A 26282-nucleotide genomic window follows, 5' to 3' on the forward strand; every position below is an offset into this window, starting at 1 on the left:
GTGAGGGAATGCATGTAGTGTCTAATACTACAACTTCACAATCCCAAAATACACACATCCCAAAGGTCAGAGTTCAAGCATACTCAGAGAAAAGGTCTCCATGGCGGCATCCTCCAGTTGGTCCCAAACTGAGCTTTTATCTCGCCCTTCGTGGCATTAAGCGGAAGAAGACAAAGAAAAAGGAGAGAGAGGGAAAAGGTGGTGGCCGCATAGCAAAAGTCAAAGAATGTGTTAGTGATAGAAGCAAAGCTGTGTGCTGTCAGAGATATGCAAACCAAAAAATCACAACACACTGGTTATAAATGAGGACAGCAAATTAACAGAACACTTCTCTAATGATCAGAATATAAGCAGAGTTTACAGAACAAACTGCTGAAAACATTGTTCTGAGCCGCAGACATGTTATTACAACTTGAAAACGATGAGGTTATGGAAAACCTTTGGAAATACCTCATCATTTTAATGAACACAGACCTTAAAAAATATGCCAAAGTTGATTACTAAAGCCGTGAGAACGGACATGAAAGAAGAGAAGAGAAAAGGAAACAAAAGGCATGGAGGGAAAGGAATGTTGAATGGATTTAGGAAGCGGATCGACTCTTACCCAGCAGCCCCTCACACAGATAGATCCTCATGCTAACATCCTCGAGGGGCGGAGCTGGTGCTCCCTTATTAACACCAAGAGGCTCCTTCACTCCTGGCTTCAGCTTATGAGTCTTGCCCTATATGTGTGACATTGACAATTGTCCATATTCATTATTTTATTATCCTTCATTTGATTGGATGAGGTGAAGAGGAGGACTAAAACAAAGAGATCCTCACAAACACAGAGCTGGTCGCAGGGTTGGTCTCAATCTCGCTGTCAGACAGTGTGCCCCGGGACAGGTTGAGATGTTGAGCATGTCTTCCTGTCAGGCCGTCTCCAGCAGTGCTGCTCAGGTCACTGTCCGCACCCAGCGTCTCACCTGAGCTGTTACTCACCTACAGATCCAAGGTCAGAGGTCAGCAACAGGACGGCAAACAAGAAGAATTATGCAGCTACTTAATGGGATAATTCCTTATAAAAATGAAAAATCTAAATGTTGTTTAAAATATGCATGAACTGAGATTTTCTGCAAGACGACAATAAGCAGATTGTTTTATACCAAAGTTTGAATTGTTAAAGACATTTTTAATGATCTTGAGAAAAGACTGCTACTCAAAGCTGCAAGTATTTGATCAAAATATAATAATAACAGCTAGGGCTGGGCAAAAAAAATCTATTTTTCGATTAATATCGATTCGATATTGATTCTCAAAAGCCACGAATCGATCTTTTCCGATATATGTTTCAGCAAACATTTAAAAGAAGATCTGATTAATGTGAATCTTTTCATTAGTCTTCTCCACTAGATGTTACCTTCTTATTTACCTTGCACAATGTCACAACAGAAAGCCTGTCACTCACTCATTCAGTGCTTATCATGGCAGAGATACTGCTGACAAAAACCAACAACAAAGCAATATGTGTGATTTGCAATGCTCAAGTTAAGTTCTATAGTAATACTAAAATCTGTGAAAGAATTTGATATCACGCGTAAAGGCACCATCATTTCCGTAATGAATGAATGAATGAATGGCGAATGGTGCAACGCACAGTTTTGTCTACACAAGCGTGGACTACGCTCAGGTGTTTTCAGCCTCTGCCGTCTCACTATGACGATATGAATACACAAGTCCCTTCATTAGCATTTTACCGTTTAACCTGACAAAACAACCATCATATCACATGCACAGCAGCTGCAAGTTCATCATTGAAACCCATCAAAATAAACGTTTGGTTTAACGTGAAGAAACTGTCAAAAATATATTACTATTTACAGTAGCAGTCTTAAGATTCAATATAACAACAAAGCTACTACTACTAATAATAATAAATATTAATAAATCTTTATTTTTAAAGGAATTACCACATTTGTGTTCGTTTTAATTTTATCAGTAAACCTCTGTTGTGCAGCACTTAACATTCTTATCAATTTTCTGGTGATCAGATGAAGGCATAAAACTATTTAATTTATCCTAATCAAACAAACAAAAAACATTAGGATAAATTAAATAGTTTTATGTCTTCATCTGATCACCAGAAAAATGTATAAGAATGTTAAGTGCTGCACAACAGAGGTTTACTGATAAAATTAAAACAAAAACAAATGTGGTAATTCCTTTAAAAATAAAGATTTGTTAATATAATAATTTATTTAAATAAAGAAAAATTAATAAGAACATTTTATAGGGCCAAATTATTGTTTAAAAAACCAACACACACACACACACACACACAAAGGTTTAAAATGCAGGCCTGTGGCACTTAATGTCTTTTATAAATTCACCATTTTTTATAAATGTTTACTGTTAATTATTTGGAAATATCAATAGCATTTGCATGAAAAATATAGTCACTGAATATAATAATAAATACAAAAAAATTGAGAATCAAATTGAATCTAGAGCTTATGAATCAAAATTGAATCTAATAGAGACATTTGAATAGATGCCCAGCCCTAATAACAGCAATTTAAAAAAACAGATTTCTAATTTAATATATTTTAAAATGTAGTTTATTGCTGTGAAGGGACAACTGAATTTTCAGCATCATTACTCGAGTCTTCAGTGTTCAGAAATCATTCTAATATGCTGACTGGGAGCTTAAGAAACATTTCTTATTATTATTCTTTGATGAAAATAAAGTTCAAAAGAACAGCACATATTTGAAACTGAAACCGTAAGTAACTTATACATGTATTTACTTTAATTGTAGACTAATTAAATGCATCCTTTTTGAATAAAAGTATTAATTTCATTTACAAAAAAACAAACAAATCAAGAGTTATTGAATGGTATTCGAAAGTGACTCAAATGACTAAAAGCTTCAAGCTTGGGCTGTCTTTTGTGGACAGACTGGATCCTAAATTCCTAAATCATTCATTCACAGGATATTAGATATAAGATTCAGAACTCTTGTAATATTGCATATGAGTCGTATGGACTACTGTTATGGTCAGTGAGACCATTCTCCCTAAAATCTAATTTTGTGGTCTATAGAAGAGAGAAAATTATGAAAGTTTGAAAGGAAAAGGGGGTAAAGTAAATCATGAAATAATTTTCGAGTGAACTATCCATAAATATAAACAGAAAGTAACAAACTTGTCTATGATACAAGATAGTAATAAATAAAGGCTGTAAAAACTGTGAAACGACTGTCTGTGGGAACTACATATGATCTGGATGGTATTTTAGGGAAAGGATGACAGTGTCTCTGTAATGGCCGTGTCCTACCACTGTGCTGGCCTCAGAGTCCTGGCTGGTGCTTCTCGTCAGAGCAGGAGGCTCGGAGCTTGCCACGGACTCTGTATCACTCTTCTGCAGAAGGGACAAGCAAGAAGAACAATATGGACAACAATACGTACAGGTATTTTTACATGCATTCATCCATTTTTAAATAAAATAGTCAAAGTTTTAAGATTTATATCATGGTATTAGGTTAAAACCCGCCTGTGAGCCAGACGTTACACTGAGGCCACTGTCAGCACTGATCTGTGATTTCTTTTCCTCAGTGTCTCCACCTTCCAGACGCTGTTTTGCTCCATCAGCCCCTGTAGAAAACACATGATCAGCTCTTCCATCCATTAATACTCTGCACAGCATTCTGGGATGTCACATGACTAACAGCGAGCTGAAGCCATCTCTGTTCTGGAGAGGGACAGTTATCGATTTCACCGAGGAGAATAATGCCATTCAGCCGGCTGCCACTCATTAGACTACAAGGGTCAGGCAGAGAGTAACAAATAATGCTTGCGGTCATATTGGGGAAACTCACAGAAGCAGATCAGAAGAAAGTAGCGCAAGATATCCCAGACACACAGACAGAAGCAGTCACACATGCAGGCAAACGCAGACAATCAATCAGACAGGAGGAAGCTTCAGCTACAACTAGCGCACTCACTGCTTCTTAAATGAAGAAACTGATATTGCAATGGCAAACCCCAGCTTGGTTAAAATTGATTATGCTGTACTGTATGATGCATATAGAACAAAAACAATAAATAATAATAAAACAAAACAAAAATTCCAAAGCTGCATTCCAAATCTTCTGTAAAAACATTTTCTTTCAATACTCAACTGAAACAGGTTACTGAAATGTGAGATAATGTAGTTTATCTCATATTTCATACTTGCATAAAAAGTAAGATCATTAATTAAAAGGAGGTGGAAAACCAAATACAACACATGCCTGTGTTCAGTCCTTGAGACTTAACTGTAAAGAGAACTGTGCTTCAAATGTACATTTATTTACATGACCTGACAGCAAAGAAAAATTTTATAAATGTAGAAAGTCGTAGATAGAAATGTAGATAAATCTATTTCATCGTGGTGAATGCTTATAAGAAAAGTTGCCAAGTTAAAAACAGAGCAAACCAGTCTAGAGCAGGGATGGGCATTAGTACCAGAGTACTACAAAGAGACAGCATTGGTTAATAATGAACAATTTTGTGATTGGTTATACAGTACATCAGTACAATCCCTTGTTGTCTGATTGCCATGATTGGATGCCACCTACGCATGGAGGCTGACTTTCAGTCCACATGTAGTGTGTATACACTGAAACACGTGTTTTTAAAAAAAAGAGCTAAACTAGACAAAAACAATATTACTATGACAAATCATAAAAAACACTGTGCTCATGGTGTGAGACGCTTAAAAAACAATGATGTGATACAATGGCAATAGAAGGCCTTCTGACATTCTGCTCATTGGCCACCCAGAGTTCTCAAGTAGCCCAAGCTAATATGTGTCAAGTACTCAAGCTGTCAAAATTACCAAAATGCACATCCCTAGTCAAGAGTCAGATTTGCACACTTAGAAATATACTGGCCCAAATACTGATTTCATTTCAATGTGATTTAAATGGATTGGATTGCATTTTTTTTTTTAGTTTGAATCTATATACCTTGCTCTTTTTAAATAAATGCAAATTAATCATTGGAATAATCTTTGGCCCACATGTCTAAATGGGCTTTCTGAAACGTAGTTGAATATTTGGGGGCCAAATCTGCTTCTCCTCACATTAGAAAGTGGGGTAACACTTTCTATGAAGCCTGTATTTATAATACATTATAAGGGTATCCTTAAGGCATTATAATAAATGCATAATACATTATAAAACATTATAATATGTTATATCAACTCATGAATAATCATAACAACAATAATAATACATAACATTTATTTCCGGTTATAAGTTTAAGTATGATTATTTATAACACAATAAACAACATATTATATCTACTTCATTTACAGTATAATGGACTGTATTATATCTTGACAATGTTTAAGATCTGCACAGTATCTTACTACAGCTTGTGAGTGATTAGATGTTGAGTGTTATTTGAGTCTTTCCTGTGGAGCTAATGTTAATTAATTGATGTGAGCTTAATACTCCAACTGAAAAAAAAACAAAATGTTTTATATGGTTACATTTTATTTTGATTGTCCCCTTAATCAATCGACTATAAGTGACTTTGCAACTACATACCAACTACCTCTCATTAGAGTATTAGTATTCTCAAGAATGGTAGAATCTAGTATGCTAGAATAAGTTGACATACTTGCAAAGACACTTATATTCAGTTTATCTGTTGGTTGACCATCACAATAAAGTGTTAGCATATATTTACAGCAGCAGAAATACTAATACTCCAATGACTGCTAGTTGACATGTGGTTGCAGAGTTACTCATCAACAGCTGTCTAAAGGGTACTATCAAAATAATACAAATAATAAACTGATATTACAATAAAAATAGTTCAAAGCAAATGTGTCATATTACACATTCATCTGATTTGATATTTGATCTTATGGCTGTTTGAGATAATTTTTTATTATTATTAATATTATTACTATTTATAAGTGGACTTTGACTGCTTTAAGTAAAGTAGCATCGGAAAAATGGTAAGATATGAGACTTATAATAATTTATAACTATGAGAAATATAATACATTGTAAAAGTTGATGCAACATGTTTATTGTGTTATAAATCATCATACTTTTAAAAGCTATAACCACAAATAAGTAAATATTATAATATATTAAAACTGTTCTTATGAATATTCACTAGATGATACAAAATATTATAAGTTTTTTTATAATGCATTCATTATAATGCCTTAAGAATACCCTTATAATGTATTATAAATACGGGCTTCATAGAAAGTGTTACCGAAAAGGGTTTAAGGGAAGAGGACTGGTGCAGATAGAAAGTCTCTGTTTGCAAAGTAAAGTCTAATTGGGTGCTTAGGGAAGTGATCTTACTCTGTTCTTTTTCCAAAGCTTTTTGCTTTCTGTTATCCTGGTGCTTGCTCCACAATTCTACCCAAGATGCAATGCAAGCAAGGAGAGAAAGACAGAGAGAGAATCAGAGAGCTGGTTGAATTGTCAGATATGGAGGATGAGCTTTTTTCTTTTTTTTTTTAAGAGAGAGAGAAAAATAATAATAAAAAAAAATCAATAAATAAAACTGAACCGGTGCAAATTGTAATTTTCCAAAACAAGGATGTTTTGCAATGATCACACAACCATATGCAAGCTAAATGATAGATCTGACACGTCATGTAAAACCATCCAATCATTTAAGCTAATGAGGTCCCATTACAAAACATCCTAAGCTCTGCGACCCTGTTCCTGAAGAGCCAAAATGATAGATTTCACAAAATCAGCCTCATGCCTTGGTTTTCTTTCCCCATTCTTGTCATCCATAATGGGCAATGGCTCTCCAAGGCGAGGGTGGAGATGTAGAAGGCGTGAAATGAGGACGACAAATCAGCCTCACAGCTGTTGGATGAAATGAGGTGTTGCAAAAGCAGGGGTACATTCCGTAGAATTGCAGGTGCATTATTACCAATGACAGACAAGGCAAAGTTATGAGGGTTGGGCTTTGGAGAGGTTGAACGGTCCCCTGTACACAGACCCAGATATGACCACCAAACAGAGGCCTGGGCCTAAAAATCCACAAGCCAGACATCAGTGGTTAGCTTTAGGGCTCATCATAGGACTGTTAACAGGGGAGGCAACAGCTCAGGACCCTTTTAAAGAGAGTAGTGGTACAGTCCAAGACCTTCACCGTCCCACTTTTTCACTCTTAGCAGCTCTTTCACTAACATGCATCCAATGGATTTAAGGGGAGTTGGGACTGGCATACAGGATTTGAAAAAACACGCTGAACATTCCAGAAGAAGTCTACATAAATTGGGTTCATATCCATCACAATATTCCACTAATATGTCTACACAAACCAATGCCACCTTAAAATTTAGCTGGCTCCAAAAGTTACTGAACTGGAGAATTTGACAACTGTTTTTGGAAGGAAAACTACAACGTTTAAACTAACAGTTCACCCAAAAAAAGTAATTTCTGTCATTTTCTCAGCCTCATGCCGCTCCAAACCTGTATGACTTTACTTATTGTCTGGAACACTAAAGTTTTTTCTGTCCATGAATGAAGGGTCTCGTGATGTTTTAGACCCCAATGACCTTCAAAACAACTTTTTTTGTTTGTTTTCCACAGAGGAAAGAAAGTCATACAGGTTTGAAACAACATGAGGGTGAGAAAATGATGGCAGAATTTTCAATTTTGGGTATAGGAACTCTTCAGCCAACTTAGTTCTTAACTTCAGGCAGAAAGTTTGTGTAGACAGTTAATGAAATAAAGGATGCAGCCCGAAGGGACACGTTGCCCCTAGGGAGTTCAAGGAACGTAACAAGCAGTTTGAAGGGGGCGGGGGGCATGCAATGGGGTCTACGGTTTACACACCAATGGAAGCAATAAAATTCTCCTCGTTCAGACTCCGGGTATCAAAATGCTGTGAAGATTTTCCAGAGGAGGGTGGTGGCAATTGGATACGGGGTACCAGGAGCACACCAGCTGCCCTGGCGTTCTCCATTCGACCCGATGGGCTCTCCTTACTGCCCGGGCTGCTAACCCCCTCCGTGGGGCTCCGTTTCCGCTTCTCTGGGTCTGTGAGCCACAAGTGGGCACCAAGGAAACAGAGCACAGGAAAAAGGAAGAAGAGGAAATAGCAAAGACACATGGAGAAACAAAGGGATAGAAGTTAAATCTGAAGACATGCTACAGGTGATTCTTTTCTAAAAAGGTACGAAAAGAAAGGCTGAAACCCAAGGATTTGTAAAAGTGACTGACACCAACATGGACACGGCTGTGAAGAGGAACAAGACTCTCGAAAGCAAAAACTATTTGTGTTGGTACATGTCTATTGCTCTGAATGCATGCAGAAACCACGTTTGTTGCTAAATATTCACCTAAACATTTAATTGGGACATTTGAATGAGAATTACCTTTGGTTTGGTAGTGGGTGCGTGCTATCTCTAGCAGACTGAAGACACTGGCCATGCCTCCCAGGCCAGCATTAGTGTATGAGTGCTCCAAACTGGACACTGTGCACTTCAATAGGTCCAACATGCCTTTGTACACCTTCCTGTTTATCTCCTTTATATACAGGCACACAAACCACATAATCAATAAAACAGAAGTCAAATATTGGAGCCTTGCTTCGGTTCAGCACGTCACTTCTAACTCACCACATCTCTTATGACTTCCTGCTGAGCATCCTCTTCTGATTGGACCGACCGGTTGAGTTTGCTGAGCACAAAGACTCTGAGCTGTTCGTTCTCCAGCAGGCGCCGTACTTTCTTCATGTTGAGCCAGCCCACCCCCTGCCCATCGTGCACGCTCTGGACCACCTCCTTGAGAAACTGCTGGTTCTCACTGCACAGAAAAAAAGACCAGGTTTAAGCGAGGAAGAGCTACATATTCACTTCATAGGCCCTCAATAGAGCACAACAGAAGTACAGAAGACGGTTAGAAAATAAAATAACATTTTAAATCCCAACTATTTTGTTGTTCTGAGGTTATTAATTAATGGTATATTTTTAACTATAGGTTTTTATTTTTAACACTATCAGTCAGGACAGTCAGTAAGCTTTCTTTTATTTGCATTATATTAATAAATATAAAAAATTCTGTTCTTTTGAACTTTCCATTAATCAAAAAATCCTCTGGACATTAAACATTAATAATGAGAAATGCTTCTTGAGCATAAAATCATCATACATACAGGATTTCTGAAGGATCATTCTAACGTCATCACAAGAATAAAATACATTTTAAAATAAAATTTACATAGGACCATGTATATACAATGATTATAGATGTACAGTGCATTTCTAAATATTGTTATATATCAGTGATGCGCGGGTCAATGTATAAACAACCCGCACCCGACCGACGTTTTCAACTAACCCGCCAGCAACTCGGACCGCAAAAAAGGAAAAAGAAAATATTGTACCCGACCCGCTTCTTGACCCGCATTTTTTACAAGTAGTAAATGCTCATCGTAGCGTCCTTGGGCCATAGACGTAGTAACTAGGCAAAAAAAAAAAAAAAGGAAATACCTTAATATATTCTAATTTTGTCAAGAATGATAAAAAATCGTCAGTAATCTCATAATCTTTACTTAAATAGTCTAGTCTGGCTATGTCTATTTTTATGTTTCTGCCAGTTCAGCAGACAGTGAGGTTCGGGTTTGTTCTGATCAGAGCTCGTGAGAGCAATGCAACTGCAATTGCACATGCAATGCAAGTGATCGTGACGTTGCTCCCCAGTCTTCACCTTTTCTCTTGCTTCCTCCATCTCTACCTGCAGACTGAGCTCATGCGTCATCTTCGCGCCAGTTATTCAGCCAATAAAGTGAAGGCCTATGTATTTCAAAATTGTGTCTAGAACTATATAAATTACAAAGGTTTAATTGGCATTTTTATTTCAAACGACCCGACCGACCGTGACCCGAATATCATTAAAAATATTTTTGGATGACTCGTGACTGCGGGTGACCGCGCATCACTGACACACATATACAATGCTGTAAAAAATGTTTCTACCCCCTTCATTTGTTTTTTCTTTTTTTGCAGGTTTGTCACTCTTAAATGATTCAGATCATCAAACTAATTTTTATATTACACAAAGATAACCCAAATAAATAATGATTTTATTTATTAAGGGAAAAAAAGCTGTCCAAACCTGCCTGGTCCTATGTGAAAATGTAATTGCAAAAAATATGCAAATATGGAAGAAAAAAAACGGAAGGGGGCATATACGTATATATTCTATTATTTTAAAAGCACAAGGGGGTGGAAACTATTTTACTCTTTTGATATATGCAAGATAGTGTTTTCTTGCTTGGAGTAATCACATCTGCTTGTATTTTTCTAATTTGTAAGATCCTTCCTTCAGATAAAGACACATAAATGAATAAATATGAGGGTCATTGCAGTACCTGGTGTTGTTGGATCTGCCCTGAGGAGATGGAGACTCTCTTTTGACGGTGGGACTGTGCTTGATAACAGAGGGTTTCTGATCTACCAGAGCTCTGGGGGCTCGAGCACCTACAACAGACCATACACTTCGTCAGACTGGATATAGAACTTATATGTACGAATGTGTGTCACATGAAACCTGCTTCCATGTGTTAACGCCAACCTATCCACCTCCACACAACCCCTGCATAAACACTCACAAAGCATGAATTTCTTTAAAATTCTTTAGTAAACAATCCACTTGAAAACACACATCAAATAAACACCACAGCAGAAACACAAAGACGACAGCATTAAAACACAGTGCAGTCTTAGACCTCTACACAGATGTTTTAACCCCATGTCTGGTAATGGCACAGATTTAATAGAAGTAAAGGGCAACACACATACAGCTTTTAATAGACTTAAATACACACTAAAGCAACTTGCTAATGTTCCTTTGCACCTCAGTTTTTTGGACACTGCAGTTAGGGAGTATTACATGACTAATGATGCTAACGCTGACCGTTAGAGGTGCGACTGAAGGACTGGAGCGGTAAGGACAGCTACGGGAGCAATGATGCTGTTTGGAGCGCACACACACACACACACACACACAGGCAGAGAACAGAGTGAGAAAGATCAGTGGAAGAATGGACGAGTGAGAAACAGACTTGATGGCAACAAGAAACACAAAAAAAGAATTAAAAATGCCCTTACGGTTCAGATGATCATACTACACACACTTAGCTGTGAGTGTAAGGCAACAGCACACTAACACACAGTGTGTGTCTATACAGCCTCTGTGCATTCATCTGAACATTTACATGTGCATGGATGGTTTGTGCTGCATACAAGGTCATTAACAGATGGACATCTTCACACATATTTCACACTGTGTGCTTAGATTGCACGTTAGATTTGGCCAGGGAATATTTTCAGACAAGACTTACACGCCTTATGATGAAAATATAAAAAAATCATATATATAATATATAAATATTTACCAGTGCAACAGATTTCAACAGTGATAATAATAAGTAATGTATCTTGAGCACCAAGTCAGCATATTAGGATAATTTCTGAAGACTCAGGGCCTGAAAACTGGAACAACGACAGCTGAGAATTGATAATAAACTACATTTTAAAATATATTAAAATAGAAAACAGTTCATTTAAATTTGAACATTACTGTATTTACTATATTTAATTTTATCAAATAAATGCAGCCTTTGTTACCAATACAACAAATCTTACTATCCTCAAACTATAATGTATAGTCAGAAGGTCAATATGGGAACCAAAAGACGGGATGATCAGGACACAATTGTTGTTCAGAACAATCTTCAATAACCCTGAGTCTGTTTATTTTGTGATAATTACTGAGTAATTGCCCCTTTTTTCCCCGCAAAATCAACACATTTATTTTCAAAGCCACTTTCTGCATAGATCTGCACATTCTGGACATTTTCTCACCCAACTTCATCTAATTTTTAGGATAATCCATAATCCAAACCCAGACTTTCTATATAACACAGCACAAGTTTTTTTTCTTTTTAGATTACAGGTCTAGTCCATCAACAGAACAGATGCCATGTGAAACAAAAGAGTCAAACACACACTTGACAGTGACTGACATCTGACATTAGGAATGAGGAAGCAATGGTGGAACAGGATGCTGGGAGATGTAGCTGACTGGCTTTGGAGAAGCATGCAGCTCACGCAGCAACGGGCAGAACCCACCTTCTCCGCTCCCCGGGCCGATCTCTGTTACAATCTCCATTAGAGAATTTAGCCCAAATACTGGACACAGAAGCCAGAATTAGTGCAGGGGTCAAAGAGGGGACAGAGAACAACACCGGCCCAGACAGAACCAGTCCAAACATCAACCCACAACCACAAGCACCGGACACATGTACATATACAACAGAGAAAACCAGCAGAGAGCATGGAATATGAAAAAGAGAGAGAAAGACTGAAATCAGAAAAATATAAGCATTTCACACTCCATTCCAACTCCATTCATAAAAAGAGCATATAATGAGCAGAAATATTATTTAAACAATGTGTCAGCTCTAAATAAGTAAATTGTGCTTTTCAAAATAATTTATAAATGAACTGAAATATTTTTATTTTTAAAGTTGCCATGAAATTAAAAATGTCATTCTATTTGGTAAAATCAATTGCAAGTTGCATTATTAAAATCCAACTAACAATCAATGAACAGAACAAAGTCCCCATTTTATTTGTATTTTTTTTTCCCAAGGAATGATCACATTCAACATGACATGAAAACTAGATTCATTCTGCTCAGTGTGAGTTTTTAAAATAAGGCATAATTCTTTGCTTTATATTGCTAATCATATTTGTATTTCCTGTGAGTTTTGATGCTGTTTGAAAAATATGCGCAAAAAAAATTAATTTTAGGATATAGCAAAGGGGGTAAAACTGACAGAGTAAAACTACTGGAAGGACTGTCTGGTCGATAAAGACAACACAAGGGTGTTTGTGTGTGTGTGTTTACTGATCATTAAAAGAAAAAAAATTATCATTGAATGCTGAAATGCAGTGTGCTTTCGTGTCCTGGAGTGCTCTATTGCTTTTCTCCTGTACCCAGCTTTAAAAGCAGCAATACTACTGCTCTGCTTAAAGCGCCACACTATCTGTTCATGTAAGCTACAATCCTTGACATATCATTGATTTATTTTAAAACGCCTACACAACCACCAGACTTCAAAGTCTCCTTCATCGAGACTTTGGTGGAAACCCATCGACCAAGTGTAGCAGAAACCACATTTCAGTTCTGAAGCTGATCAGAGATTGAAATGAACTGAGAGACTGCACTTCTCCCAGCGTGGTTTTGTTATCTTTCAGGTGGAACTGAATTGGAACAGACCTCAAATCTGTCTCCAACTGAGATGACACACAAATAAAGGAAAAACACACCGCACACAACACAAAGGGCAGTCAAAAATCATCTCATTCCATTCCTATGGAAACATCCTTTCAGTATAGAAAGAAAAAGGTTTTGAAATGCAACCACAAACTGGCTGTCGTCTATTAAGGTGCCACCATTATTATGTTCATTACTAACAATCACAGAATAGGAGGAGGAAAGGCATAGTGGATATATGTGAGCACAGATATATCCTCTTCCAAACTGCTGTCCCACAAGATTTTCTTTTCCAACCCTGAAATAGCACACATTATCAGTTCATGACAAGTGCTGTTTGGTGCTACAGTTGAGATTCAGGGGTGTAAAAGGAAGCATCAAGGACAGGAGTTAGGATTTCTCATTCTCTCAGGACTCAAAGGGTCTATATTACTAGAAACAGCAACTGGTTTCATCATTAGGGCAGGCTACAGATATGAAACATACCAGGACTCTCGGGACTGTCATCAGCATCGTCTGAGCAATACAATCATCCAAAATCATAAACAAACAGAAAATAAAGTCAGAAATAACAATAACAGATAGAAGAACTGAGGTTGCTAGTTTAGAAAGTGACTATATGTCTACACCACCATTTTCCACTGAATCAGTTCACAGTGCAAAAAGGAGGCAAGATATTCAGCACTTTCAGGGCAGCAACACTGGATAAAAGACATGGAGGGGCAAAGAAATCAGGCAACATTCCCACAAACCTTGATCTGTGTCCTCTGTTAAATCAAAATTAAAATATTCTTTAAAAGAAACGCAACAAATCATAAAGGAAGAAGAGAAAAAGTAGAACAATGAAAACTAAGAAGAAGAAATATTGCTTTTAAACAGCTGAGGTTGAGCCTTTCTAAAGCTAGTGCCTGTACTAAACAGATGTAGTGTTACTACAGAGTTACTGGAGTAGAATTAACATCTACTTATTTGACCCTTAAATTACTTAAATTCAGTGGATGTTTTATAACAAGTTCAATCTAATTGGAGTGATTCAACTATTAGTCACACTGCCTTCGTAAAGCCAGAGTTAAAAAAAGAAGAAGGCAGGGAAAGGAAAGATGAGGGAAGCAATTGGAGAGAAGGAGAGGAAGAAATAGAAGAAGAATAGAAGATAACTGGACTAGACTGGAAAAATTAGACGGGGCGAATGAGTGGATGAGCGAGAAGGTCGCATGGAGAGATCTGGGGGGGTGTGTGTACCTTTGAGGCTGGGGAATGGCGTGTTCTTCTCTCGAGCTTTATTAGGCAGAGCCAGACTGGACAGACTGAAACTGGTGCCATGGTTTTTATACAGGTTACCTGCACACATACGATTAAAGTGAGACGTACAACAGGGAACACACAATTCTGGGTGACACTGTTTAAGTTAACAACTTTATTAATCTCACAAGGGGCAATTTTAGTGTTAAATGAAAATAATTTGTTTACTTTTTTTTTCTTTTTTTATTAAATCCTTAAAAAAAGTCCTGATCCTATACTTATACTTATATTTTTAAGTCCAAATTTGCAACGTGAGCATAGGCTACTAAGGAATGAATAGAGGTTATGTTAAGCTGGCCACTCACTGGCAAAGGACATGAGTCCCCCGAAGCCATCGTTGCTGTTGTTGGAGATGGTGGAGTTCGGAGAGCTATTTCTGGAGTCCCCCTCTCCATCAGATTCACCCGGTAGCTTCAGGCTGCTGGGTCTCAATGGACGAGACGGTCTAAACACACACACACACACACACACAATTCAAGGAGAGGATGTTGAGAGCTGGTCTGTGCAGCAGATATATAGATTCTGAGTGCTTGTGTAGGATTATCTCCAAGTACATACTTGTTGCCATTGAGATTCTGGTTGAATCGCGGTGTGTAACTCTCCTCCTGCTCATCTACTTCAGTATCCTCCTCTGAAGGGAAGCCATACTGGGGCTCAAAATAGGGGTTATCATAGTCTCGCCTTTTATTGGATGGGTCAACAGGGACCGGATCAGGGGTGGGTCTTGTAAAAGGTGGAGCTCCCAATCCTGGGACAGAGTTAGGGAGGGTTATGCCTGCTGCCGTCTCCACTTCAGCAGGTTCCTTCTGTTCCTAGACAAACAAACACACACACACTTTACAGATCACAGCTCATTATGCTTACTTCTAGCTTCAGATGTACACATGTAGTTTGGGGACTGACATGGTTGACTCCCTGTATGACTGTACTGGGGCTGGAACTAGCCGTCGTGCTGGAGCTGGAGCGCAGTGGCTGGCTGTCCGCTGCTTCCAGGGGGCCTTCTGGATCTGGGTCACTGTTGTCCCCTTTATACTCTTGGAAGTCATGAATCTCTACCTCATTCACGTCTTCCAGCGCAGCATGGGTCAGGGTGTCAACATCTAGAAAGAGTGTAAACATAACGATTATGAAGCCATTATTGGTGAGAAGAGGTAAGAAGAAGAATCTATTGTCAGGAAAGTGATTAAAAAAGGAGAAGCTAACTTGGTGTGTCCCCTTGTATTTCCCCTTTGATCATCTCATTCACAAAGTCTCCAAGAGACGAGTAGGAAGAGCTGGAGTCATCGTATGCTTCACTGTCACTGCCACTGAAATAAACAGCAACAAATAATATAGTTTTAAATAGACAATAACAAAAAAAAGAAGAAGTCTTTTCGAAAGAAGAAGTCTTATGCTCACAAAGCCTTCATTTATTTGACCACAAATAGTGACAAACAGCAATGGTTTTAGATTATTTTGGTTTAAAAATAAACCTTTTCTATTTTAAAATGTAATTTTATGATGGCAAAACTGAATTTTCAGCAGCCATTACCCCAGGGTTTAATAACTAATAATAAATGTTGAAAACAGGATTCTTTGACCTACAGAAAGTTCACAATAACAGCTTTTTTTTCAATAGAAAACTTCTGTAACACTACACTACTAACAGTCTTCTTTACTTTCATTTCTAAACAGCTGAAAACATATGCTTGCTGAATAAAATTATTTAATCATCTCAATTCTTGAAAAAATAAAATTATAATCCATACTTTCGTGTATGTATATGTAAAAAAAGAATGAGTTTAGGTAAACGTGAATAAAGGTCTACTGTATGCGTGTTAGTGAGTACAAAGTATGCAGGGATGAGTGTGTATTGGGTGTTTTTTAACCTGTCATCTGTTGGGTCTGAATCATTGGTCTCATCCTGCAGGGGTCCACTCAGCGCCTCTGCCAGATGAGAGTTCCCATCGTACACACGGTAGAATACTGGCTGTAACTGGTGGGCATACCACTTAGGCTTATCGCCTATTAGAGAGGGGTCATACACATCTGAAACACACACACACACACACACACAGTATAATTACTGGCTACATACAAAATGGGAAAAACATAATGGACACTCTTCATAGTGAAACTACATGCAGGTAAGAGTAAAGCTGCATTTAAAATGCAACAAACAGCATACAGACTGGAAGTCACAACTGAAGAGTAGGCTGAGTGGAGTTCTCACCCTCTGCAGATGTCAGACTTGATTTTAGTTTTGCACTATATCTACTGTACACACACACACACACACACACACACACACACACGCACACACACACACACATATATATATAAATAATATACCACATTATTATATGTAAATACTGTAACTTGTGCAAATATATGGTGTGTGACCTTCTGAACAGATATGATTTATTTACACAAGGTGAGAATAAACTATAATCTCTAATTTTCATAAACAACTGATAGTTCTCCAGAACGGGCATTTTAGTAACCCATAATATGTCCCTTCTAAAATTGTTGGCCATCATTTTTATGGGCAACTATTCATACATTATTCACTTATGCTAACCATGGTCAATAAAAACAGGTTAAATTCTCTTACTGTCAGTGTCTTCACAAATTGAAATTGATAACTATTTGAGAAGTCATCACATATGCACTAGGGGGCGAACTGTGACAGTCAAATCTGGGGGGTTAAAGAAATGCAATTTAAGGACAACGGATGAGGTGAATCTGTGTCTCTCACTGTTATGAATCCTTTGGAAAGCCAGGTTGGTGGGGCTGAGAGCCCACTCTCCATAGTACTCCACTGCCTGGGTGTGGGAGAGCTTTTCGGTGAATCCATTCCGCCGCGGCCTAGAGGCCAGGAAAGACGTGGCCTGGAATGCCACCACAGGACGGGGGAAGAGCCGCAGAGTGCGAGTGTGCATCTGGAACCCTTGCAGCACATTTGGAGAGTTGAAGAACCTCACCATCGCCACCCTAAGGGCAAAAATTAAACATTTCTATTATGTACTTTATAGTGAAAGTGAAGTGAAGAAGTGAAGTGAAGTGAAGTGAAGTGAAGTGAAAGTGACATTCAGCCAAGTATGGTGACCCATACTCAGAATTTGTGCTCTGCATTTAACCCATCCGAAATGCACACACACAGAGCAGTGAACACACACACACACACACACACACTGTGAGCACACACCCGGAGCAGTGGGCAGCCATTTATGCTACGGCGCCCGGGGAGCAGTTGGGGGTTCGATGCCTTGCTCAAGGGCACCTAAGTCGTGGTATTGAAGGTGGAGAGAGAGCTGTTCATGCACTACCCCCACCCACAATTCCGTCCGGCCCGAGAGTAGAACTCACAACCCTTCGATTGGGAGTCCGACGCTCTAACCATTAGGCCACGACTTCCCCTTATATGGCGAAATGGTACAAATATTAGTATCTTTTTTAGGCTTGGTTCAAATATTGTGTTTTCTGGACCACTAAAAAATACAGCAGGTCTTATTTGCTAATTATTGTGTGGACTATTTATATTTATACATACAGGACAACCGCTCACGGAAAACAAATGAGGGACAGCACACCCAAGGACAGAAATGTGCATTAAACATGCCCAAACAATTTAGGAAGTTTTTTTTTTATTAATACATTTTCGTTTTTTCATGAAAGCAATTGTATGCAGATATCACACACAAATCTGCATGTTTACACGTTGAATGAGACCCATTGATTGTTTAGAAACTCATGGAAGCCTACAAGCAAACATTATGACGAGGTCTTCCATATGTTCAGAAAGAAGCATAATTTTTAGCTCCATCTGGTACTTCAAATTACACCGAAATCATGTTCTATTAATCTTGCAACTCTACCAGCCACTAATTCATGTCACATTTGATACAGTTAGATACAGTATGCTATATGTTATCATACCTTGTGGCAACATCAACCGAGTCCACATCATTGCCATAGATGAGTGGGTTGAACTCAGTGGAGGAAGGGGAGGCTTTGTCACGACCAGGGGGCAATAAAGACATCTCTTGTCCATCCTGAAACTTCTCCAGGTTTAGAATAGGCTGTGTGTTTAGACTCATGCTAGCCAGAGCCTGCACAGAGGAGTCGATGACACAGAGCAAGAGAGAGAGAAGTGGAGGAGGAAGATGGATACAAGAGAGATCAATTTAACAATGAATCCTGACAGGAGAGACTGATGTAAGAGCACTATCGCCTCAGGCAATCATGTCTCACACTGGAGGCTTACAGTTACTTGTCTAAAAATCGAATGAATTGCAAAGGTAAAATTATAGTCACTATTTTTATTTATACAATATTGCGTGTGATTAGATTTAGGGGATAGTTCACCCAAAAATTTTAATTCTGTCAGAATTTACATGCCTTGATTTTGGTTTATGGTAAGCTGAAGCTCAACCGTGAACAAACACTAATTGGTTCACGCACAGTAAACAAGTACATTTGAGCTTTGGTTTATGATATTTAATGAGATCTATGTCAGTGTTGATAGATGAATCATATAAATAAATCTAATATAAATCTGTTCATCATATAAAGTCATTATGTCTCTTTTGAAGATTAACATGGATTACATTTACAGTACAATGTCTTTATTGTCAATGTTTTGGTCAAATGTGACCTTGGACATAAGTAGCACAGGTATATTTGTAGCAATAGCCAACACTGTATGGGTCAAAATTATTGATTTTTCTTTTATGCCAAAAATCATTAGGATATTAAGTAAAGATCATGCTCCATGAAGATATTTTGTACATTTCCTACTATAAATTTATCAAAACTTAATTTTTGATTTGTAATATGCATTGCTTAGGACTTCATTTGGACAACTTTAAAGGAGATTTTATCAATGTTTAATTTTTTTGCATCCTCAGACTTTCAAATAGCTGTATCTCGGCCAAATATTTACCAATCAGCTTTCAGATGATGTAAAAATCTCAGTTTCAAAAACCTGACCCTTATTTTGTGGTCCTGGATCACAAATGGACTTTCAGTGGAGGGAAATAAATCTCTCAGCTTCCATTACAAATGTCTTCGAATGTCATTTGTTTTTCGAAGAGAAGCGATGGATGTCTTATGGATGTGGAACAATATAAGGGTGAGTAGCCGATGACAGAATTTTCATTTCTGGGTAACTATCCCTTTAAAATACAGAAAAAGTAACATGGGAATAAGAGAACGCTATTGCCTGAACCGACGGTGTTGCATCAAAGATTTAATAGTCAAAATGTTAGAGGGAAGGGTGCGTCACATAGAGCCATTAACAAAGCACTCTGGGAATTCTGCCATTGCTCACTCAATGCCTCTCAGCTGGCATTCCATCAGACCCTGGTCTCGCCACGCCATTTGGCCGGCACCAAACCAATCACATAATCTCCTCCAGCTGCTTACGATGATTTTTTGCTTTGGGTTATGAGCATAATGTAAGTGAGATGTTGCAATGAAACATGCTCAAGCCAAACATAGTGCTATGAGTTAAAATGGGCTATGTAGGGCCTTCATTGCAGGGAGGGAAGAGTGCAAAGATTTAGGGGCAATGGAGGCAAACAGAGTCACAAGTGTGTGTGGAATAAAAAAGTATGTGTATGGCTTCAGTATTTGTTAAGTATACAGAGAGTGTAGGGCTACAGGTGTTAATGAAGTGGGGAGAGATTATTTTTCCGTGCACAGTCAAAATGCAAAGATTTGTGAACCTTGGAATCACAGGCGAAGATCTGCTTTTGGGTTATCACAGTCAATCTTACCAGACACTGAAGGACACAAGAAAACATGGAGGAAATGTCACATGACTGCCTGTTACTGAGAAAGATTGGGAAATCATGTGACCAAACATGAGTGGAGACAATTCAAGGATGGGGAGAAATCACACAGAGCGAAGACACAACACACCATGAACTGGACAGTATGAGTGCACACAGGACATAAAACACACCGATCTCAGGAAAATCAGTGGGTTATCAGTTGGAAAGGGAAGCAGATCTCACACAAACTTGCCATTGAAGAATGTGTACAAATCTCAAAATTTGACTGCAAACATTGTTTGGTAGGTGCTAGTCAACATAAAATGACATCCTCAACCTCACATTTTAATGTGATGCTTTTTAGAGTGAAACAGGATTTTCAACAAACAAAAAGTGAAACAAGTTGTTATTTTTGGTTACCCAAAAAGAAATGACATTCTATTGAGATATATTATGACATTTTGTTCCTATGAATGTGCATTAAGGAATGAACAGAGTAAATGTTGATTTCATTTTGACAGTAAGGATGTTACATAACATTTACTTAAAATCTAAAGCTAAACTGAGTGAGAAACAGAACTGAATGACAGTCACAAGAAAAGTATGATTTCCATATTGGCTCATAGAGCTCTTGAGCTACTTTGTGTGGTTCATGAATGATAGGGCAATAATTAACATCTATAGACCACTGAAAAAGATGACCTTCAATCTAAATCAGCTTTTCGAACAATAATGATCTGAAGATGAGAACCTGACTCATGATGATTCATAATGGTGAATGAAGATTCATGACTCATGGTCTGTGAGACACAACTGATGATTCAGTGTATTGACTATTTTGGCTTGACTTATTACAATGACAGCATGATAATTATGTTGGATGCAAGATGAAAAAAAAAGGTAAATCAATTTGGCTGAGAAATTCTGTTGCAGACCAGCAAAAACAAAAACAACAGACTGTGACCAAATTAAATGCATCTCTATTAAAAAGAAATGAGGAAGGACAGAGTTGGTCAGTATATGACAATGATTAATGACAACACACGGTTTATATGAATGGGGTTTGATTAAGCTCAGAGGTGCCAGAATCAGGTCAGAAACTCTAGATAAGGGACTATGTGGGATTGTAAAGGGTTAAGCGAGAGAACTAGAACCATTATTGATTCTATAGATAGGGAAACTCAAAACTTATTACCTCCAAGAGCTGGAACAAAAAAAGGGGAGAATATACAGTGATTACAATACATATGTGATCATATAAAATATGAATCCGTCAACATAAACCCCAGAAACATCAGAAAATTTCAAATTTAATATCTGTATTTAATTTCAAATGACAGGGTTTAAAAAATCTCTTTGCATTGCCAGCCATCTCCTTGGTTTAAATGCAATTAGACTTGGCCATGTTTACAGCAGCTGTTAGAAGACAATATAATTACTATGCATTTCTTCTAGAATCCAGTTAGTATCCAATTCCTATTCAGAGCTAATGGTAGGGCTCCTCAGAGAAAAAGGACCATCTGGTTCGCTTACCTGCTTTAAATGTTTCTTCAGCTCAGAGGCCTCAGGTTCAGGAAGGGGAGGGAGAAATTCTGCGTTGCTTGGAGCAATGACCTACATTGATAAAGATATAGAAGCAACATAAGACCACTATAGTATATACATAATTCATTGTTAAAGGCTTTACAGAATGGTAGAATCCACAAGCCCCTGTCTGGGTAGTTACAGATTGATATACCTTATTGCAGTCCAGATCCACTAACCAAACGTCATCAGGCATCTTAAAATCAGACTTGTACAGGAAGAAACTGGCAGGCACACCAATGACATATGGAGTAGGTGCTAGCAGGAGCTAGAAAAATAAGATATGTGTGTGACAAATCAAGAGAGCTTCATTGTTTGTACACCAACTGGTCAAAAAAGACATTGTGGTACCTGTTCTGCGGAGGCCATGCAGGTGGGCAACAGTGGAATGACAGGAAACATGTACTCAAGGGGGTAAATCATTGCAACAAATGCCATGACGCTCATTGAGAGAGCGTTATAATCCCGAGACTGCAATACCACCTACACACAGCAGAGGGTGAGAGTAAGTCTCCCGGTCACTGGACACAAAATGATCATGATCAAATTATAAAATCTATACATACAGGTGCATCACAATAAATTAGAATGTTGTGGAAAAGTTCATTTATTTCAGTAATTCAACTCAAATTGTGTATTAAATAAATTCAATGCACACAGACTGAAGCAGTGCAGGTCTTTGGTTCTTTAAAAAAAAATCTTGTGAATTGTTGGCCCTCCGAAAAGTATGTTCATTTACTGTACATGTACTCAATACTTAGTAATGGTTCCTTTTGGTTCCTTTTTAATTACTGCTTCAATTCAGCGTGGCATGGAGGTGATCAGTTTGTGGCACTGCTGAGGCGTTATGGAAGCCCAGGTTTCTTTGACAGTGGCCTTCAGCTCATCTGCATTGTTTGGTCTCTTGTTTCTCATTTTCCTCTTGACAATAGCCCATAGATTCTCAGGTGTAGATTATCTGTGGGGTTCAGATCTGGTGAGTTTGCTGGCCAGTCAAACACACCAACACCATGGTCATTTAACCAACTTCTGGTGCTTTTGGGAGTGTGGTCAGGTGCCAAATCCTGCTGGTCAGCAGAAGGAAGCATGAAGTGCTCCAAGATTTCTTGGTAAACAAGGCAGTGACTTTGTTTTTCAAAAAACACAATAAACCAACACAAGCAGATGACATTTCACCGCGAATCATCACAGACTGTGGAAACTTAACACTGGACTTCAAGCAACTTGGGCTATAAGCTTCTCCACCCTTCCTCCAGACTGTAGGAACTTGGTTTCCAAATGAATTACAAAACTTGCTCTCATCTGAAAAGAAGATTTGGACCACTAGTCAACAGTCCAGTTTAGAGATCAACCGATATGGGTTTTTCTATAGCCGATGCCGATGTTTAGAGGTCAGGGTCAGCCGATGGCCGATATGTGCTGCCGATTTTTAGGGCCGATATCTTGGAGTTTTCACCTTGATTTGCATGCTAAAATGTCACACTAATAATAAGTGGATGCACAACCTTTCTAAACTTATCATCATTTATTGAGCACTGACTTGAACCATCTCTCGAATCTTAATTTAGTGCACTGCACGGTATTAAAATAAAAAATGTGTCCAAAGTTAACCAAACAAATCAATAAACTGACCAAGTATTAAATATATAAAACAGGTAATATATATAATTATATATATATATATATATATATATATATATATATATATATAATAAGTAAATAACAGTAGTGCTGCAAACACTAGCAACCAGCAACATTTGTGTTTGGTATAAATGATACAGAACAGCTAAAGTGCATTCTAATTTCAAACTTACATAACAGTCTGCTCATTATTAAAATAAAGTCCAGTCAACCAAACATTTAAAAGGTTACACTGGTCAGTTTAAATACACCGTATACCGGTCCTCCCTGGTGTTATGCCAAGGACGTTTTTGCTCATGTGAAGAGGATGATTTGTTCCGTCTATAGTTTACATTAAATATATATATATTATAGTTTAACATTCAGATACACTGCGAATATGGAAACATTTGGATATGTGCAGAACGAGACGTGAGCAATAACCTCCAAATACATCTAGTCAAACCCGCGCTCGCTCGTCCTCGTATGGATCGGATCATTTTTTCGGATCAAGCAAAAACAAAAAAGGCCAAGACAAATAAACATACGTTTTGTCTTTTTTTTTATTAACATTAAATTATTAAATTAAAATATATGAAATCAACTTAGTGCACATGGCATAATATCTTCTTTATAACATAATACCCCGACTTCTCATCTCTCAGTCTGCTTTGATGAAGTGAGCAGTTATCGTCACATAGCTCTCAATCCCCTGAGCGCAACAGAGGATGCTCGGGATAGTTCATCCACAACTTTTTTCTTCTCCTGTTCATAAAGATCTGGCACAATCTTTTCACTCTGACCTCTTTCCTTCATCATTATAACTGACAGGGAAGCCAAAATGCGCGGGGCGTTCAAGCTCCTCCGTTCCTTCGCTCGCATGACCGCTGAGTGTGGACTGAACATGCGCAACTTTTTTTTTTTTTTTTTTTTTTTCATAATTCAATCCGCGGGTAACGTTTGTGCCGAACCGAAGATATTGATGATCAGTGATGATCCGTTCCACCACTACTATAGTGTCATTTGAAAACACTGCGTTTTAAAATACATGAAAAACGAGCACCACGATACCATTTAAAGAGGCGCATTCAGCGGTCTCCTTGACGGGAAACGGTCAACATTAAAATAATCTTAAACGTATGGCGCGCTCTCTTCATTTTATCAAATGATCATAATCACATTTATTCATTTTACAGTCCTGCTACTAGCATTTTATTCAGACTAAAACCCATTTAATTCGTGTGAGAAAGCTTTTTTTCAAGTGGCTTTTGCACATAATAATAATAATACCGCTGCAGACGCATTTTGCAGAATTAAGGTTATCACTTGATCGTTAATTTAAACGACGATCGATCACGGAAATTATCAAATGTTGACATCCCTAAATACAAATGAGTTGGATGGAAAACTGGTTATTGTCTGCATCAAACCATGCTTCCGAACAAATGCTATTCACCATTTTGGGCAGCTCCAGGACAGCTGTCTCTCCAAGCGCGGTGCTGTCTGTGAGCGGGGCGGAGTTACGGAGCCCTCAATCACGCTGCAGTGTTTGTGAGAGCTGCCAACTTATCCACTTCATTTACAGAGTGAAATTATCTGACTACCTTTATCTCCCAGGTCTGTTGTTGAATCTTCCAAAAGTTTTGGCTTTGGGTGCTTCACATGCAGTGGCAGCAGCAGCACTTTCCACCCATAGACAGTAAAAGAAATGGACACAGCGACCCCATTGGAACTCAATTGAGACAAATGAAGCCCAGTTTTAACGTTTTTTAGCACTTCCGTTTCTGATGCGCAGACTCAAACGAAGCTTGACGACGTCAGCAACCTGTCTGACAGATGTAAATCTTCTAGTAGCTGTGCGTGCAAACTGCCATCGTTAATCTTGCAGAGACGGCGAGCTTGAGCGGGGAGTTCTTTGTCGTGAGTGAGCAGGAGTAAGTATTCTGATTAATTATTTTGTATAGTATTTTAAAATGTAACACCAGTACGCCATATTAAGTTAATTGCCTGCGAGCTTCTCCACCTGTCTGTACGGTAATGCGACAGAGAGCCGAGTGGTTATGACGCAATCGTTAGCCTATTTTTTACAAAAACTGTTTATACGGGGCCATAATGTAACATAGAAGGTAATGGAGCCCTTTATACATTGTCGTGTATCTTTAGAAATAAATAATGGACAAACGGAGTCTTTAAACGCCTTCTGCTAAAAGATGGCAGCCCCCACCCGACTTCAACTTCCGGTAGAGTTCCTTGCCCCTTGTTTCCACCGCGCCAATAACACAGGGCTGCCTGCAGACGTGCCTGACTTTAAATCGGCGCTACTAAACACGGATATCGGCCGATGCCGATATATTAAAAAATGACAAATATCGGCCCGATATATCGGCCGAGCGATATATCGGTTGACCTCTAGTCCAGTTCTTCTTCTCCTTAGCCCAGGTAAGACGCCTCTGACGTTGTCTGTAGTTCAGTAGTGGCTTAACAAGAGGAATACGACTGTACAACTGTAGCCAAATTCCTTGATACGTCTGTATGGCTTGAACCCAGCCTCAGTCCATTCCTTGTGATGCTTTTTAAAATTCTTGAATCTAGTTTGCTTGACAATCCTCATAAGGCTGCGGTTCTCTCGGTTGGTTGTGCATCTTTTTCTTCAACACTTTTTCCTTTCACTTAACTTTATGTTAACATGCTTGAATACAGCACTCTTCAACAATTTCTTCTCT

General features: G+C 38.3%; 1 protein-coding gene across 23 annotated transcripts in view; it reads right to left on the reverse strand.

Annotated features, from left to right (window-relative positions):
- Positions 1-26282, reverse strand: part of LOC127961456 (MAP kinase-activating death domain protein) — a 65765-nt gene that overhangs the window by 11601 nt on the left and 27882 nt on the right. For 2 of the 23 annotated variants that reach the window (XM_052560563.1, XM_052560554.1), the window contains exons 6-27: positions 22291-22422; positions 22094-22207; positions 21889-21969; positions 20308-20364; positions 18518-18690; positions 17337-17572; positions 16468-16627; positions 15803-15906; positions 15503-15699; positions 15158-15411; positions 14905-15044; positions 14540-14638; positions 10386-10494; positions 8632-8818; positions 8389-8539; positions 7847-8050; positions 6350-6406; positions 3532-3632; positions 3319-3399; positions 823-981; positions 605-722; positions 84-146 (exon numbers count right to left, since the gene is read on the reverse strand). In XM_052560563.1, the coding sequence (XP_052416523.1) occupies positions 84-146; positions 605-722; positions 823-981; positions 3319-3399; positions 3532-3632; positions 6350-6406; positions 7847-8050; positions 8389-8539; positions 8632-8818; positions 10386-10494; positions 14540-14638; positions 14905-15044; positions 15158-15411; positions 15503-15699; positions 15803-15906; positions 16468-16627; positions 17337-17572; positions 18518-18690; positions 20308-20364; positions 21889-21969; positions 22094-22207; positions 22291-22422 (2977 nt within the window). Of the gene's footprint in view, positions 1-83; positions 147-604; positions 723-822; positions 982-3315; positions 3400-3531; positions 3633-6349; positions 6407-7846; positions 8051-8388; positions 8540-8631; positions 8819-10385; positions 10495-14539; positions 14639-14904; positions 15045-15157; positions 15412-15502; positions 15700-15802; positions 15907-16467; positions 16628-17336; positions 17573-18517; positions 18691-20307; positions 20365-21888; positions 21970-22093; positions 22208-22290; positions 22423-26282 lie in introns of all 23 variants that reach the window. The other 21 variants (XM_052560572.1, XM_052560575.1, XM_052560565.1 and 18 more) reach the window with 15 other exon arrangements.

Source organism: Carassius gibelio, chromosome B7, assembly GCF_023724105.1.
Source record: "Carassius gibelio isolate Cgi1373 ecotype wild population from Czech Republic chromosome B7, carGib1.2-hapl.c, whole genome shotgun sequence".
Taxonomy (NCBI): domain Eukaryota; kingdom Metazoa; phylum Chordata; class Actinopteri; order Cypriniformes; family Cyprinidae; genus Carassius; species Carassius gibelio.